The sequence below is a fragment of the Pseudopodoces humilis genome, chromosome 30 (genome assembly GCF_049639895.1).
Source record: "Pseudopodoces humilis isolate 2021_Gansu_Grassland_sample_001 chromosome 30, ASM4963989v1, whole genome shotgun sequence".
Lineage (NCBI taxonomy): Eukaryota > Metazoa > Chordata > Aves > Passeriformes > Paridae > Pseudopodoces > Pseudopodoces humilis.
In genome coordinates, this window is record NC_142229.1 from 3,178,702 (window position 1) to 3,196,030 (window position 17,329).

Consider the following 17,329-nt stretch of genomic DNA (forward strand, 5'->3'; position numbering starts at 1 on the left):
GGGCTCCCTGTGTGCGATGCCAGCGCTGCTGCTCCTGCTGCTCCTGCAGCTGCTGCACGAGGCTGGGCAGGGCCCCCGTGTGCCCCCCGCCCGCCGGGCCTGGGCTCAGCCATGGGGGGCTCTGTCCCCTGTGCCTGGCCAGCTCTGGTCCCAGGTCACAGTCCCACAGCGGCTGGGGGCCAGCACCAGAGGAGGGGCGAGGCTGAAGCAGGCATGGTGCTGGGGGGGCTGGGAGCGGGGAGGGCAAAGTGAAGTCTTCAGCTGCAGAAGGGGGCTGGGGGAGCGCAGATGTGGCAGCAGCTGTAACAATGTCACCACAGCAAGCTGCCAGAACCCTGGTGCTCCCCCTTTGCTGTTCACAGCGGGCCTCGCGTGGATCGTGCTATTTCCAACTCCCTGTTCCCAATTCTCCCCCTCTCTGATTTCTGTGTGCACAAGGATGCAGTGTCCTACATGCTGAGGATTGAGGGGAGGCCATACACCATCCACCTGCAGCAGCAGTGAGTTGACCCTGACATTGCCCTCACTGACAGCAGCTGCCCTGCTTCCTCGTGGCTGCAGGACCCGCAAGAAGCTCGAGAAGCTCTGGGTGATGGATGATGGTAATGGTGCTTACAACACCTCACTTTGCACCTCTCTCTTGCAGTGCCTTTTTATCTGATGGTTTCCAGACTTACGTGTCCAGCAAGCAGGGGTCTTTGCAGGCTGACTCTGCCCGCGTTGAGGTAACCTGGCCTTGCTTTGGGCTGTTTGTGCTTTCAGTGTCTCTGCCCAAGGCAGCTGGTCCAGCTGTCTGGGTGCTGGGTAGGGGATTGTCATCCCAGCCATGGAAGGGACTCCCTGTGCTCTGTCACGTCCTAGGGAGGCTGTCACTACTGGGGGTACATCGATGGCTTCCCCGGCTCGGCTGTGACCCTCAGCACCTGCTCGGGGCTCAGGTAAAGTTCCAGCCCTGTCCCTGTGCTGCCCTCCCCGTGGCCACTTGCCTGGCCTTTGCCACGGGGGCCAGGGATGCCCTGGCAGCCTGGCCTGCAGCAGCTGCTGCTGGGGCAGCTCTGCAGTGCCCGGAGCAAGCGGCCAGTGCTGCCTCGGCAGGGGTTTGCTGCAGTTTGAGAATGCGAGCTACGAGATCCAGCCCCTGGGCTGCTCCCCTGCCTTCCAGCACGTGTTGTATCGAGTGAGTGAGGAGCAGATGGCAGAGACCCTCCCAGCCCACAGCCCCCCCAGAGGAGGGGAGATGTTGGACAAGGCCCACGGGGAGGATGAGGTGAGCGGTGCCTGTTTGTCAGAGCTGCTGGTGTCCCTGTCCTGTGAGGGGTCTGGTTCTGCTGGAAGCTTTGGCCAGACACTTGGACACAAACTTTGAAGGGACACTTGAGAAGCACAGCCAGCAGCAGCAGTGAGGTGACCAGAGAATGCAGAATCTGCTTTGAAGCCCGTTTTCTCTTTTAGCCCCTCTCAGCCGCTGCACAATCTCCCAAATACCTCACAGTCTACGTGGTCTTGGACAAGGCTTTGGTAAGTCCATGCTAGCCACTTTTCCCTTGTCTTTGCCTGACTTCTGTGAGCATGGAAATGGTAACATTTCCCAGCTTTTACATGGATTTGTTTTCTGTTTTGAAAAGTTAAGCATTCCGTGGATTTTTTAGGAAAAAAGGAACATGAATTTGTAACTCATGTCTCAATCATTTCAGTGTTCCAACGTTGTCATGCTTCACCCTGGTAAGCAGCTTGTCCACCCTTGTGTCTTCTTGGGTTGTTTTTCAGTACAACTATATGGGATCAGACCCAAATGCTGCGACACAGAAAGTAATCCAGGCCTTCAATTTAATCAACAATGTGAGTTTTTAAGTCTGGTTTGTACTACAGTGGATGGGGGACGAGGGGGATGTTGATGTTAGCAGTGGGCACCTCTCTTCTAGGTGCTTTTAGGTTTAGGAGGATGTTATGTAAAAAATTCCATGTTTCCTGAGAAGGCTTTTCCTCAGACGTGTCAGTCTGCCACAAAAGAACATCTTTCCCTGTGTGATGGCCACGTCTTGTGCAGATGTACAGATAAACAGGCAATTTGCCTTAGGGCAGCCAGACCCCCCTGCATTTTGAGGACTCCTGGGTTGCTTCCCTCCCTGATCTCACTGGTCCAATTAACCTGCTTACTCTCAGGTGCTTGTAACCAACTTCCAGTCCTGTTCTTTACTCCACTGGTGATCTCATGGTTCACTTGTGTAATGAGAAGTTATTCCCAAAATCTGGAACACTTCTTATGAAGTTACTGGACTTTGGCTCAGGCCTCTTGCTGTATCCCTTTATTCTTTAGGTGTGTTCATTCTGTATGGCTGCAGATGTCTTTGAGGCACTGACAGCAGCAATTTACTTTTCCCTTGTGTTTACTGTGTGCAGAGTAGTGACTCTGCATGAGGGGAAGGTGTGAGAGCAGAGGTTTCCTCTCTTCTACTTCCAGATGTTTAATCCCCTTAATGTCACCATTGTGCTGTCCTCCCTGGAGCTGTGGGCAGAGGGGGATAAAATATCGACAGCAGGGGATACAGACGATCTTCTACAGAGATTTTTACAGTGGAAACAGCTGGCCCTGGAGCCACAGGCACACAACATTGCTTCTCTCTTAGGGTAAGATAAAGGTTCATTAGTGTTAAAGATTATGTTGTAGCAATTAGTCAAACCAATGTAAGTTGAAATATAAAGGATTCCTTTGATACATGCTTTTTAAAAAAATCTGTATTTCCTTAATACAAATTACCTAATTATATTTAATTACTTAAATCCTTAATATTCTTAAAGTATTTAAAGACGTTCCTCCTAGTGATGCAGCAGCTGCAATGGTGCCATCCCTTCCTTGCCACCCACCCAGGCTGAGGAGATGGGAAAGGTGGCAGCCCCCAGTCCCTGCCCAGCACCAGGCACCAGCCTCCCACCACGCAGACCCTGCCCCAGCTCCCCTGGGGACAGCAGAGCAGTCGGGGGCACCAAGGGGACTTGGGCTATACAGACCCAGCCGAGAGAGCGTCTGTGGCACCAGCAGTGACCACACCTCTGTTCCAGGTACAGGGACCAAGGAGCATTCATGGCTGCAGCGGCTCCAGGAGGGGCATGTGAGAGAGATGCTGCTGCCACAGTGGCCCTGGTATGGTCCCACTTGTCCCCTGCCCGTCCCTCAGCAGCCCACATGGCTGTGAGCCCAGCTGTGGGCAGCAGGAACAGGGCTGGATGGGAGCAGGCGGGAGGATCTGGAGCAGGGATCTCTGCAAGGAACTCTCAGCTCTGGCAGCTCATCTCTCTCCTCCCTGCAGTACCACGGGAACGTGACGCTGGAGTCCTTCTCCATCCTGCTGGCGCAGGGGCTGGGCCGCAGCCTGGGCATGGACCCGGACACCTCCCGAGGCTGCAGCTGCCCCGGGCGCGTCTGCACCATGAGCCCTGAGGCGCTGTGAGTTTGTGGGGCTGCAGGGGCTGGGGCATGGCAGGGGGGGACAGGGGTGGTTGCAAGGTGTCCCTTGTCAGAGGAGGCCTCTGCAACTGTCATTCCATTGCAAAAAGTACAACAAATTAGAATCACAGGCTCATGGGATCACTCGGGTCGGAAAAGGCCTCCAAGACCACCGAGTCCAGCCTTTGACCCATCGCCACCTTGGCAACTGGAGCGGAGCGCTGAGTGCTGTGTCAGCCCTTTCTTGAACACCTCCAGGGATGGGGCTCCACCACCTCCCTGGGCAGCAATTCCAGTGCCTGACCACCGTTTCAGTGGAGAAATACCTGCTTTTATGCCTCTAAAAAGTAAAAAATAATTAATTAAATAGCAAATTAGGGCCCAATTTGACAAAAGAGATTTTTGCTCTCTAAAATTAAGGTCCTTCAGAATGATTTTCAATCTCTGTTAATAATGAGCTGTAGATCAGGTGAATTGATAGACCCCTGGGACCATCCTACCCTGTGCCAGTGTCTGGGTGAGCCCTTGACTTGCACAGAGCTTTGGAGAGAGGGAGGGCGGGAGGGAGGAGGGTGAGTGTGTAACACATAAGCTGATAACCGCTGTATTTTAGACATTTCAGTGGGGCAAAAGCCTTCAGCAACTGCAGCACCAGGGACTTTGAGAGCTTCCTGAAGCGGGGCAGAGGCGCCTGCCTTTTCGGCAGCCCCCGCCTGTCCCGCCGGAGCGGAGCCCTGTGCGGCAACGGCGTGGTGGATCCGGGCGAGCAGTGCGACTGCGGCACGGCACAGGTGGGGCCGAACCCGGAACCGGGACCGAACCCGGAACCGGGACCGAACCCCGAACCGGGACCGAACCCGGCCCCGGGACCGAACCCCGAACCGGGGCCGAACCCCGAACCGGGACCGAACCCGGCCCCGGGACCGAACCCGGCACCGGGACCAAACCCTGAACCGGGACCGAACCCCGAACCGGGACCGAACCCCGAACCGGGACCGAACCCGGAACCGGGACTGAACCCCGAACCGGGACCGAACCGAACCCCGCACCGGGACCGAACCCGGCCCCGGGACCGAACCCCGAACCGGGACCGAACCCCGAACCGGGACCAAGCCCCGAACCGGGACCGAACCCCGCACCGGGACCAAATCCCGAACCGGGACCGAACCCCGCACCGGGACCGAACCCGGCACCGGGACCAAACCCCGAACCGGGACTGAACCCCGAACCGGGACCGAACCCCGAACCGGGATCGAACCCCGAACCGGGACTGAACCCGGCCCCGGGACCGAACCCCGCACCGGGACCAAGCCCCGAACCGGGACCGAACCCCGCACCGGGACCAAATCCCGAACCGGGACCGAACCCGGCCCCGGGACCGAACCCCGAACCGGGACCGAACCCCGAACCGGGACCGAACCCCGCACCGGGACCGAACCCCGAACCGGGACCGAACCCCGAACCGGGACCGAACCCGGCCCCGGGACCGAACCCCGAACCGGGACCGAACCCCGAACCGGGACCGAACCCCGCACGGGGGCTGCGGGCGGCTGGGGAGGAGGTGCAGAAGCCCCGGGAGCCGCAGTGCAGCGGGGAGCAGCCCAGGGAGGGATGGGTTTGGGATGGTTTGGGATGGTTTCTGTGTGGCAGCCATCTGGCGGCAGCCTTGCCCATTTGTTCTGTGGACATTGCCCAAGTAATACGGGAGAGGAGGAGGAGAGGCTCGGCGGTACAACAAAATAAAATAACATGAGTTTGCCATGTGTCCCCAGGAATGCCTGAAGAACAGGTGCTGCACTCAAACGTGTAGACTGAAGCCAAGAGCAAAATGTGCCTCCGGATTATGTTGTAGGGGTTGTCAGGTAAAACACATTTTTATAATTATCACAAAATCGTAATTTATTTTGGACAAATATGTTCCATATTTGGAATTATGTTCCCATGCTGAGGGATAGAGCCAAACTTCTTGCTGTGCAATGGGAAAGGTTCCTGGGGTTGGGTTTCCCAGCTCAGCTCGTGGGAAGCCCTGGGGGAGCATTACCGGGACTGTTGTCACCGGCGGTGTCACATGTGCGGTCACCCCAGCGCCTCAAGGGGGACCCTGAGGCCATGGAAAGAAGGGTCTGTGCGGGCAGGCAGGCGAGGGAGGCTGCAGAGCTCCTCCTCCTCCTTCTCCTCCTCCTCCTCCTTCTCCTCCTCCTCCTCCTCCTCCCCTGCAGTTCAAGCGGAGGAACTCGGTGTGCCGCCCGGCCGCCGATGCCCAGTGCGACCTGCCCGAGTTCTGCAGCGGCTCCTCTGCCTCCTGCCCCCCCGACGTGTTCATTCAGGATGGGCACGACTGTGGCCATGGCTCTGGCTACTGCTACCAGGGACGCTGCCGCTCCTCAGACCTGCAGTGCAAGCGGCTCTACGGGAAAGGTACCAGGCTGTGCTGGTGGCACTGCCGCTGCTCAGGGACAGGGACAGGGACAGCAGCACGGTGCTCAGTTTGTACCTGTACTCTTCAATGCACCAGCCTTGGTGAGAGTAGGGCACCTGGAGAGAAGGCACAGCTTTAGGAAAGCATTTCAAGTTCTCTTTTGGCTCTAGTTGATAGAGTTCCCCAGTGCTTCACAGATAACAATGGAAAGAACAAAAAGCAAATTATTTTCTGTGGGCAAACTCAGTCAGAGAACTTCCCCATTTTCTACTCCCCTGCTGATTTCTGAGGTTCAGGACTGTTGGGGGTTTGGGCAGGGATAGGTATGTTTTCTCTAATTAAGTTGTGAAAAATGAAGTTATTAGATACCATAATATATTCCTTTGTGTTCATTTTAGCTGTAACAAATCTTATTGCTAAACTTGTAGATTCAAGGAATGCTCCCATCATCTGTTACGAGGAGATTAACGGGCAGCAAGACAGGTTTGGGCACTGCGGGTTCAAGAGCAAACACAAGTACCGGCCCTGTACTTGGAGGTATGCTGGGGATGTAAAATGCATGTTTAATTGGGATTGGCCAGTCAAGAGAAGTGTCAGGACTCCAGTTTATGGTGAGATTTGTGAAGCAATAAATACCTCTGTGTGTGTTCTCCTTGATACGGTGTCTCTCCTTATGTCACAGATCCTCCCTTGGCCTTCCCCGTCCTGCTGATGTTTTCTCACCAGCTTGTGGTGTTTAATGTTCTGGTGTTCATCAGGCAGGATCTGTGTGTGTCTGTGTGTGTTTGATACACATCCTGTGCAAATTGGCTTTCCAGGGATCTCAGGTGTGGGAAGTTAATCTGCACGTACCCGTCCCACAAGCCCTTCTCATCAACTGCTGCTGCCGTCATTTACGCCCGAGTGCGGCACCATTTGTGTGTGTCTCTGAACTACCTGAACGTACCAGCGTGGCTGGATCCTCTTCTGGTTCCTCCAGGAACAAAGTGTGGCTCTGGAAGGGTAAGGAAATATTTCATAATCATCTGAAATGACAAATAGGAACTGTAAATATTAACAAGATGATAGAAACACTTTTTCCTTGCAGCAGTGTGTTTGATATTTAAAAGCACTGTAAAAACTTGCAAACATTGCATTAAAGGTTTGGTGGGGTGTGAGCACTAAACATGGCCTGGCCCCAGGGCAGAACTGTGGCTTCTTTGTCTTTTTTATTTATTGTTTTTAAGTAGCGTGCTTTCCTTTGGGCCATAGCCCGATGCACTGAGTGCTGTTTGGGTGAGGCAGTGCTGGGCTGCAGCTGCCATGGTTTTTCCCAGGTGTGTATAAACAGCACATGTCACCCACTCTCGGAGCTGAGAAACAACTGTGACAGCAAAGCAAACTGCCACGGCCACGGCGTGAGTGCCACGGGGCTGGGGACGGGCAGCACGGGGTGCAGGGCTCGCTGCACACCCCTACCCTCCCCTGGGCTTGCAGGTGTGCAACAACAAGGGCAATTGCCACTGCTACCCGGGCTGGCAGCCCCCCGACTGCCAGAGGAGGGGCTCACGCCGGGGGGGCAGCAAGGACAGCGGCCTGCAGCTGACGGACAGAGGTGAGTGTGGGCAGCCCCGGGCACGGCACGGGCAGGGCTGGCAGCACCCCGTGCCCAGCTGGGCTGTGTCCTGCCAGGCCTGCAGCGAGCACTGGAGGATGGGGAGATGGCCTGGCTGCTGCTGGGCTCCAGCCTCGTCCTGCTCGTGCTCACCGCGGGCCTGGGGCTCGGCCTGTGGTGGCAGCGGGCGCCGGGCCCGTGCCGCGGGGAGCAGCCGCCGGCCGTGGAGCGGTGAGTGCGGACCCCGGGGTCCCTGGGGGATGCAGGGGGTGGGAGAGGGCTGGGGGGGTCCCTGCAGAGGGGAGGGAAGGGGGCAAGGTGATGCCCATGGGGACACGGTGACCTCAGGCTGAGGCACTGAGTCAAGTCAGGGCCAAGGCACCACTGCAGGTCCCCCCACAGCACCATCCGGGACATGAACAGGGAGCTGGAGCCGGAGCTGGAGATAAACCTGGAGCCAGACCCAGAGCTGGCCCTGGAGCTGCAGACAGACCTAGAGCGAGAGCCAGACCTAGAGATGAAGACAGGCACGGACCCAGCAGCAGAGCCAGCGCTGGGGCAGCACCACGGGCGCTAATTAAAGGTGTTGGGCAAAGCTGGTGTCATGGCCCTGTGGTTTTATGCTTATGTAGTTTGTGTTTTTTGTCAGAGTTAATCCTGCTCTTGGGGCCTAGGGGCCACAGCTGCTGAGATTGTCCCCTTTTCTCTGCGGGCACGCGGGATTTGCCCATCTCTGAGGGCTGTGAAGCTGCCTGATGCCGGGGACTGTTCGGCAGGGACAGCTCGGGTGCTGTGGCTGCCTCTGAAGCGGACCAGTGGATGTGTGTGGCTCCTGGCCCCCCTGCTCAGAGCTGGGCACCAGGGAAGGCCGCTGCCCCGTGTGGTGGTCGTGGTGCCGGTGTCACCTCTGTTTTGCACGTGAAGTGCACATTTCCTGCAGTGCCTGTGGACCTGCACCCCACAGAGATGTCAGTCCTGCTGTTTGTACCCCTGGCCCTTCCCCTCCCATGCACTCACAGTGCCTCCAGCCCCAGCACTCTCAGGGCTGCCTTTCCCCCACGAAGCTGCTGTTTGGGAAGGCCCTTCTCAGAGCACCCTGCCGACCCCTGCTCTGGTGCTGGGACCCCAGCAGCAGCCCCAGTGACCCCAGCACCATGGGGAAAGCAGCAGCATCCACTGTGTTTTGTGCATCTCTGGCCAGGTACCAGCGTGAGCTTGCCAGCATCGAGCACCCCCGAGCTGGAAGGCTGGCTCCTGCCTGACAGTCAGGTCAGCAGCCCTCTGCACACAGGTTTGGCATTGCCAGGGTGGTGGAGATCCCCATGCAGGGACCATCCCAGGGGAGCGTGGCAGCCCCTCAGGGCGGCCCTGGGAGGAGTCAGCTCAGAGCCCCTGGGGTCCCCCCAAGGCTTTCCCATGGGTGGATGCCCACGGGGGACAGAGTTTAAGTTTGCTCCACAACAAAGCCTTATCAACAACCTTTAGCCGTGTTTGCTCAGACCCTCCGGCCATTGGGCAGCCAGGCCCGACCCCCAGGACAAGGTACTGCTGCTGGCTCAGCACATGCTGCCAGTGGGGTGGCCAGGCCAGAGCACAGCCAGTGTCCAGCAATGCAGGCCAGCGGTGACACCGAGGAGCCCCCGCTGCCTCTGGCACTGAGCAGGTTTCAGGTCTCCGAGGAGTTTGGCTTCCTGCTTCCCGACCCTCTGGTAGGAGCTGGCTGTGCCTCCCCGTCCGCATGCCACAGGAAAATAGAGGGGTTGGTGAGCAGCTTTCTGGGGGAGCTTTGATTTAGCATTTTGCTATAACACTTGACAAAGAACAATGAGGAAGGCAGGTGCTGTTTTGGCAGTTTCATAGGACAAACCCCTACCCTTTAAAATGATGGAAGTGGCTGCAGCAAGCAGCACAGAGGAGAGGTGAAGGAGCTCTGCCATTTACACACTGGCCTTGGCTCTAGAGGATTTGGGGAGTGCAAGAAGGGCAAGTCTCCTGTGTCCGAAGTGGGGCTGTTTTTTACAGGCCTGGATCCACAGTGGGACTGGGTGGGGACAGACAGATTGTGTTCACCGTCCGTTAATTTGTGACCACACAGGCTCATCTTACAGGAGGGGGGAAGCAAACACAAGCCCTCAGCAGCGGTGTGTGAGGCTGGGTGGGTGCTGGGAGCCTGGGAACATTCACAGCCCTCTCTCTGCCTCTCCCCACCAAGACAGAGCTGCCAGCACCCTACGGCCCCTGGATGGACATCGCCCGTGAGCTGCCCCAGCTGATCGCGAGCCGTCAGCTCCGCTCACGCGTTCGCCAGGTACGGTGTTCTCCTTCCTGCCTCCGGAGCTCTCTCAAACCTTGGTCTGACACTGCAGTGTCTGTAAAATGTGCAAAAACAACCCAGCAGCACAAATGTGTGCTGAGCCAGGACTGACACCAGGCGACAGCAAAGTCTTTAACATTGGCACAGAAATAACTCCCTCAGCAGATCCAAGTGCTCAGCAGCCAGCAAGGGCTGGAGCAGGACCCCTCTAGGTGTCACAAGAACCATGTCACATCCCAGCCACACTCCCTGCCAAAGGAGCACAGGTGCTCCATCAGCTTCCAGTCAGGCTTGACCCTTTCGGGACACGGGGATCAGCTGCTCCCATGGGCATCCCAGAACCAGGAGGAGGGGCTCCTTTTGGAGGAAAATCCCATGGATTACCGTCCCTCCTCACAAACCAGGAACAGTGCAGAGGGAGCAAATCCTGCAGAGCGGGTGGGAAGGAGGCTTAAAGGCAGGGGAGAAGCACTAGGAGGGTTCCCCCCGGCTGGCAGGGCAGCCCATCCATGACAGGGGCCTTGGCACTGGCTGGCTCTGCTCCTTGCTCCCAAGGGTTTCCCTGGCAGATGCCGCAGCTGAGCTCCCAGCACCTCCGAGGACGTGAGGAGCTGCACTTGGCACACCTGGTGCTCAGCTTCATCACCATGGGCTACGTCTGGCAGGAGGGAGAGGAGGGCACCGTGCAGGTAAAGGCAAGGTAAAGCAGGTTCACCTGCTCCTTGGGGTCTGGGAGCTGATGCTGCTCCCTTAGAACTTATCCCATGGGAGCAAAGCCCCTTTCCTGTGGCTGCAGCAGGAGAGTGCCCACTCCTGCCTGGCACCTTCCTGCAGCCTGACAACACCCCCTGTGCTTTGTGCCACTCAGGTCCTGCCCCGAAATCTCGCCGTCCCCTACTGGGAGGTGTCACAGGCCCTGGGGCTCCCGCCCATCCTCAGCCACGCAGACTTTGTGTTGGCCAACTGGAGGAGGAAGGACCCCAACGGGTAAATGGGCAAATGCCAGCGGACAAAGCACGGTTCTTCCTGTGGCTGGGCAGCAGTGATGCTGGTGTTGGGGACAGACTGTCCCCAAACTGCTCCTGTTCTGCCAAAAAACCCTTGAATCCCACCTTTCCTGGGGTCGGCCTCATGGGTGTGGACACAGGAACTCCGTGGGGACATGGGTGTCTCTGGGAGCAGCCCCTGGGGCAGCTCCTCTGTTCCCTGCAGAGCACAGACCATCAATAGAACAATTTATAATCTCTCTCTCTTTCCCTCTCTCATTTCCTTGTGCATTTGTTGGCCATAACTGAAATGTCTTCAGGCCTCTGGAAATTGAGTAAGTAGTTAATGCTCATTTATTTTCTAATGGTGTTGGTTTTGTTTGGATTGGCTCAGCTCTCCAGCACTGCTTGGGATCAACCTCTCTTGATGTGTGCACACATGAGCAGTGTTTGTCACACAGGTGCCACTGCCACGATAGCAAAGGGACTGGGCAGAGCCACTGGCTGCTCTGGCTGCACACAGCCAGTGGCCACAGGCCATGGGGAGGCCACGGGGAGGATGGCAGGGCCCCCTAAACCAGAGCAGTCCTGCTCCCCTTTCACTCTTTGCCAGCTCCTCTCTGCACAGGGTGCAGAGAAGAGGCTCTGGAGTCTGGGATGGTTTTCCACAGTGTGTAGGGAAATCCTGAGCTGCCACCCCCCAATCCCTCTCCTCGGCCCCTTTGTGCAGGAACCTGGACACGATCATCACCCTGCCTGGTGGAGAGAGCCTGCAGGGCTTCATCCTTGTCACCCTGCTTGTTGAGAAGGCAGCTGTGCCTGGCATTAAGGTGGGTACTGCTGTGTGCTGGGGCTCTCTGCTTACCTGCACTGTAAAGTGCCTGGGGTGCACCCACAAGGTGTTCCTGTCCCCTGATCCTGGGCTGGGGAAGGGGCAGAGCTGGCATGGGTGGCACCAAATGTCCACAACCACTGCACAAAGACATCCTACCCATCCCACCCCTTTGTCACCTGGTGCTGTCCCTCCTCCCCTCGCAGGCAATCAGCCGGGCCCTTGGTGCCATCCTGCAGTGCGATGAGGAGACCCTGCACAGAGCCCTGGAGGAGCTGGCAGGGGCCATCGAGGCCATGAGAGAGGCGCTGAGGCAGATGCATGGTGAGAGCAGCTGGTGCCTGTGCCTGCTGCAGCTCATCACATGCATTGGTGCAACTGCCCATCACCTCTGATCTGACTGATTTCCTCCTAGACCATGTGGATCCAGAAGTGTTCTACTCTGAGATCCGGATCTTCCTCTCTGGGTAAGTGCAGCCTGTTTCCCTTCAGAGCCACTGTGCTGGCAGCTCCCAGGGCTGGGGGGAGCTGGGGATGTGCAGGGAAGGGGCAGCACAGATGGGATATGGAGTTCCCCAGGGCAGGGCAGGGTCCAGCTTGTGTCTGGCAGTATGTTCCCCTGAGCATCATGATCCTGTCCCTCAGGAATTCCTAGGCACTGGATCAGTTGGGGAGGGACTGTGCCCAAGGTCTGGGGTCTGCCTCCCTTCAGCTTCTCTGCATCCCATGCTGCAGCTCAGCCCTGACAGCCCTGACAGCCAGAATTGGGCACAAATTAATCCTTCCTGCTCTTGGCCCAACAGTTTTGACAGGAGAGGAGGAATTTCTGTTTACTTCCACACTGTGTACGCAAAGCTCCAAAGCTGAGCAGAGGCTCCTCTCACTGTGTGGGAAACATCCATAACAATCCTCCTGCTGCTGCTGTGTTACAATTCTGTCAGTTGAAAAAAAGAAAATCCCCTCAAATACTGAAAACACTGTTTGGGCAAGGCAGAACCACGGCCCCAAGAGCCCAGCACAGCACATTCACCATCCCTCAGCATCCCTGTGGGGCTGCAGCATCTGCAGACTCTACGTCTGGGGTTTCTCAGGGGGGTTCTATTTTTATTTCTCTCCATCACATCTCAGCATTCCCAAGTAAAAAGCTCCATGCACCATGTTTAAGCTTCTCTCATTCTTTATGCAAGCTGACCTTGTCTCGATGGTCATCAGCTTAGGAAAACATGCCTTTTAAATTCCCTTCTGCTTATAAGAACTTCCCACTAGTAGAGGTTACTATAAATACAATCCTGGGAGAACTAAAAATACTCTGGTATTTGATAATGAATCTATTTTCTCTGCAGTTTGTGTAAAATCTATTCCTGTAGCCCAACAGACACTGCAGCCAGTACCTAAAGCCTCATGGAATGGTGCATTCTGCTAAGGTCAACAGATACATATTTGTGCCAGGCACTTTACCTCCCTGAAATCATAACAGATCTCCATTTGGGTGTAACTTCTCCATTTCGGCACAAGGGGGGCTGACAGGATCTGAGTTCAGGGTGTGTGTGGGAGGCACCAGCAGTGCTGGCTCTCAACCTGCCCAGGACCAGCAGCTTCAGAGAGACAAAATCCCATCCTTGCCTTGTTATCTACAGAGATAAATAGAGGCGGGCTGGCCTGACCTCTTTATATCTTTTAAATGCCTTTCAAAAGACATCACCCTGAGTATTAAGAACAAAGGAAAATCCAAACTCTGGGGGCTCAGAGGAGTGTTTGGGTGACTACCTGCTTCTCTGAATGGCTGCTGCCATCCAGGGAATTGATGTAAAGTGCCACTATTGCCCAGACAAGTGCCCCCTCCTCTCTCACACACCTAAGGCAGCTCTGCTTGCAAAAGCCTTCCCAAAGTGGAGCAAGCCAGGCAGGGCAATGTGACTCAGCACCCTGCCACAGGGCGCTCAGCAGGGCATGGCGACCCCAGAGAACGCTCTTCTGGCAAAGGAAAATTAAGGATGTCTCCTTACACCCATGGCTTCATTGTGTGCTTTGGCACAGTGTTTGATTTCCAAGTTTATCTCCTGTTTGAGGAGGGCTGACATGGCTGAGTTGGAGGATGGGCTCCATGGGCTGGGCCAGGAAAGTTCTGCTCAGTCTTGCCAGCCCAAGGTCCCTTCTCACAGGCCCCTGTCCCCAGCCCCATGGCTGCTGCCTGCCTGACTGCCGTGTCTCCTGCTCAGCTGGAAGGACAACCCTGCCATGCCGCACGGGCTCATCTACGAGGGGGTGTCCCCGGAGCCCATGGCGTACTCGGGGGGCAGCGCGGCGCAGAGCTCGGTCCTGCACGCCTTCGATGAGCTCCTGGGGATCTGCCACCGCCAGGACAGTGGTGAGCCACGAGCTTCTCCTTTTCCAGAGCAAGTGAGGGGCAGGGGAAGAGATGAGCCAGAGCGCTTCCCATGACTGTGCCAGCTCTGTCAGGCAGGACATGTGCCCCTTGCAGACCCTGGCTGGGACCAGGGAGGAAGGTTATAAATGGGACCAGGGAGGAAGGTTATAAATGGGACCAGGGAGGAAGGTTATAAATGGGGCTTCGGCAGGTGCTTCCTCACCACCATAAATTCACAAAAGCACCCGTTTGGCTTCTTGCATGTCAGCTTTTTGCTGAGGTTCTCTATGGGCCCAGAGATGAGGGAGCAGAGCATGTAGGCATCCTGCCAGTAAGAGGCCATTCATAAAGCTCCACATTAGTCCAGCCCACAACAGAAATATTTACCAGAAATTAGCAAAAACACTTTACTAGCAAAAAAAAAACCCAAACCAACAGGCTGGGAGCAGGGCTAAACTCTGCCTTTTAGGGTTAGCACCAGCCTCAACAGAGCACTGACCTAATATGGGTTTTCTTTCTCACTTAGTTTGGAGGGAGAGCAGAGGAGGCTGTGCAGGCTGTCAGGGGTCCCTGCAAACTGTGCCAGCACCACAGCTCCAGGCCAGCTTCTCTCCTAGAGGGTCAGGGCCTTTAATCTGCTTACCCACAACTCATTCCTTCCTTTGCTGCTGTCTCGCAGCTGCCTTCCTGCACAGGATGAGGGACTACATGCCCCCGCCCCACAGAGCCTTTGTGGAGGAGGTCCGGGGTGCCGTGTCCCTGAAGCAGCATGTGCTGTCCTCGGGGGATGCGCGGCTCCGAGCCGCCTTCAATCGCTGCGTGTCTGCGCTGACAGACTTCAGGTCCTACCACATCAGCATCGTCACCAAGTACATCGCCACCGCGGCGGCCAAAGCCAGGGCCAGGCGGGCACAGCCGAGTGCCAGCGCCGGCCCCGCGGTGGGAAAGCCCCCGTCTGCCCTGGAGGCTAAAGGAACCGGCGGGTCCCACATCTTCAGCTTCCTGAAGAGCATCAGGGACACCACCAGGGAGGGGATGATAAGTGCCTGACCTAGCCCGAGGGTTGCCCAAAGCGGGGCGCAGGAGGCCAAGGGGCTTTGGTGTCTGATCCAAGATCCAAAACCTCGCATCAGCATCAGCCTTCCCACCCTGTGCACGTGTGGGACATGAGGGCTGCTGAGAGAGAATGCTGCTGCTGCTGCTGCTGCTGCTGCTGCTGCTGCTGCTGCTGCTGCTGCTGCTGCTGCTGCTGCTGCTGCTGCTGCTGCTGCTGCTGCTGCTGCCGCTGCCTCCCCCAGCAGGCACTCAGCGAGCTCAGCATCCTCCCCTGGCACCGGCATGGGCACAGTGTCCTCCTGTGGAACTGGCGTTCACACATCACCCCCGGGTCCCAGGGGAGAGCTGTTCCCTTCCAGCCCCGCTTCTTCCCCGCTCCGCCCCGGGCGGGGGCCGCAGCTCCGATACACACGGGTGGGTTACACGGACGAATAAAGCGGCGATTCCCGACCCAGCCGGCAGGCAGGGCCTGTGTCCGTCACGAACTCGCAGCTTCTCCATCACCAGGTGGCGGCAGAAAACCGCGTTCGGCTGCGACGCGGAGCGGGCTGGGGAGCTGGGCACGGCTGGGCAGAGCAGACAGAGCGGGGATGGGGAGCTGGGCACGAGTGGGCAGAGAGGGGATGGGGAGCTGGGCACGGCTGGGCAGAGCAGAGAGAGAAGGGATGGGGAGCTGGGCACGGCTGGGCAGAGCAGAGAGAGAAGGGATGGGGAGCTGGGCACGGCTGGGCAGAGCAGACAGAGCGGGGATGGGGAGCTGGGCACGGCTGGGCAGAGCAGAGAGAGAAGGGATGGGGAGCTGGGCACGGCTGGGCAGAGCAGGGAGAGAAGGGATGGGGAGCTGGGCACGGCTGGGCAGAGCAGAGAGAGAAGGGATGGGGAGCTGGGCACGGCTGGGCAGAGCAGGGAGAGAAGGGATGGGGAGCTGGGCACGGCTGGGCAGAGCAGACAGAGCGGGGATGGGGAGCTGGGCACGAGTGGGCAGAGAGGGGATGGGGAGCTGGGCACGGCTGGGATTGGGAGCGTGGAGGGCAGAGGGGTTCCGGGGACAGCGAAGGGCGAGAAGGAGCTCCCCGCTGTGACCTCCAGCCTCTGGCACCCGGACACGGCTCCTGTCCATCCACACCTGCAGAGTGACCATGGTTACTCCACAGGGGAGTCCAACAAACACCAGCTCTCCCGTCATGAAAGCGACGCTGAAGCCACTCAAACCCAGCCGCGAGAGGAGTGTGGATGAAAGAGAGCCAAGCTGTGGGATACATGCAGGGTGTCCAGGAGGCTGCTGTTCATGGGAAGAGGCTGTACCGAGGCACAGGGGCTGCTCCCCATGGCCAACTCCATTGCCCCTCCTGGTTCATGAAGGACTCAGGCTCATAGGGGCAAAGCTGCAACACTGGTGGTCACACGGGCTTCACTTTAAGTCTCAGTGATAATACAGTGTTGTAGTAAGGGACATGGGGACACATGGCTTCCCCAAGGGGCCAGCACGGGAAAAATACTTCTGACAAAGCCCTGATCCTCACTAGGTACCGGCAGCAGAATGCCACCCAGCCTGGAGCCAGGGTCATCCCAGTACAGAGGCTCCTCTGACACAGACCCATGAGCAGCCCCTGTGCTGCTCCTGCCTGGCACTGCCTGGCCCAAGGCTGCAGGAACAGCTCCTCTTGCACCACCCAGCTGGGCTGAGTGGGCAGAGCCTTGCGCCAGGAGCGGTGCTAAAGTGTTTTTTTATAACCCCAGGTGCTCATGTTGCCATTTTCTAGCAAGTCAGTGCACTCGGATTCCTTGGAATTTGCACCTTTAGGGAAATCAGGCCATATGGCTCTGTTTTGCCTCCCCAGGTTTTGCTGGCACAGACAGCAGAAGCAAGATTCACACCCAGTCATGTCTTGGTGCAAAAATAGCACTGGCCCCTTCTTACTACCAGAAGAGAGTCAAGGTCCTTTGAAATGAGATGTTGTTCCCATAACAGCAAAAACAAGCCCAGTACACTGTAGCTTGAATTATTAAACTCTTGCTAAATTGTATTTTGTGCTCTCTTTTTTTTAATATAGCCCTAAAACTGAGGCTTCAGAGATGACTTCAGTAAACAACCCATGGGAATGTGTCAGCACCTTTAAATCTTTGCCTGGCACTGCTCCTTCCACTTGATCTTCATTTCTGAATAGCTGCTGCATATTTCATGTAGGAAATATTTCATCCCGATGATTGTCTTGGTCTATTACATTTCGGACCATTTCAGGAAAACAGCAAACTTGGACCAGGGGAAAAATCTCTGCATCTAAATGAGACACGCAGTCAGGACTGGAGGGAGC

The 17,329-nt window shown here is 57.0% G+C and overlaps 2 protein-coding genes across 8 annotated transcripts; both read left to right on the forward strand.

Moving 5' to 3' along the window:
* Nucleotides 1–16: 16 nt before the first annotated feature.
* Nucleotides 17–8,053, forward strand: LOC102109626 (disintegrin and metalloproteinase domain-containing protein 32). The gene is made up of 19 exons (XM_005530836.2): nucleotides 17–216; nucleotides 363–500; nucleotides 647–725; nucleotides 862–938; nucleotides 1,096–1,267; nucleotides 1,453–1,518; nucleotides 1,768–1,839; nucleotides 2,462–2,628; nucleotides 3,061–3,142; nucleotides 3,309–3,445; nucleotides 4,059–4,236; nucleotides 5,218–5,307; nucleotides 5,665–5,863; nucleotides 6,293–6,401; nucleotides 6,683–6,866; nucleotides 7,181–7,261; nucleotides 7,341–7,458; nucleotides 7,536–7,689; nucleotides 7,861–8,053. The coding sequence occupies exons 1-19, from the start codon at nucleotides 17–19 to the stop codon at nucleotides 8,033–8,035; spliced, it is 2,478 nt and encodes an 825-aa protein (XP_005530893.2). The 3' UTR covers nucleotides 8,036–8,053.
* A 5-nt stretch (nucleotides 8,054–8,058) lies between these two features.
* Nucleotides 8,059–16,990, forward strand: LOC102102902 (indoleamine 2,3-dioxygenase 2). 7 transcript variants are annotated; one of them, XM_088068223.1, is made up of 10 exons: nucleotides 8,073–9,221; nucleotides 9,671–9,766; nucleotides 10,342–10,461; nucleotides 10,641–10,759; nucleotides 11,079–11,093; nucleotides 11,489–11,588; nucleotides 11,797–11,914; nucleotides 12,006–12,057; nucleotides 13,810–13,958; nucleotides 16,169–16,337. In XM_088068223.1, exons 1-10 carry the CDS (start codon nucleotides 9,069–9,071, stop codon nucleotides 16,249–16,251), a joined length of 1,005 nt encoding a protein of 334 aa, XP_087924349.1. In that variant the 5' UTR covers nucleotides 8,073–9,068; the 3' UTR covers nucleotides 16,252–16,337. The 7 variants fall into 7 exon arrangements, with proteins under 7 accessions (XP_087924346.1, XP_087924347.1, XP_087924349.1 ...); XM_088068218.1 differs by lacking the exon at nucleotides 16,169–16,337 and adding an exon at nucleotides 14,638–15,588; XM_005530797.3 differs by lacking the exon at nucleotides 16,169–16,337 and adding an exon at nucleotides 14,638–15,586 and having other exon boundaries at nucleotides 8,073–9,167.
* The last annotated feature ends 339 nt before the right edge of the window (nucleotides 16,991–17,329 follow it).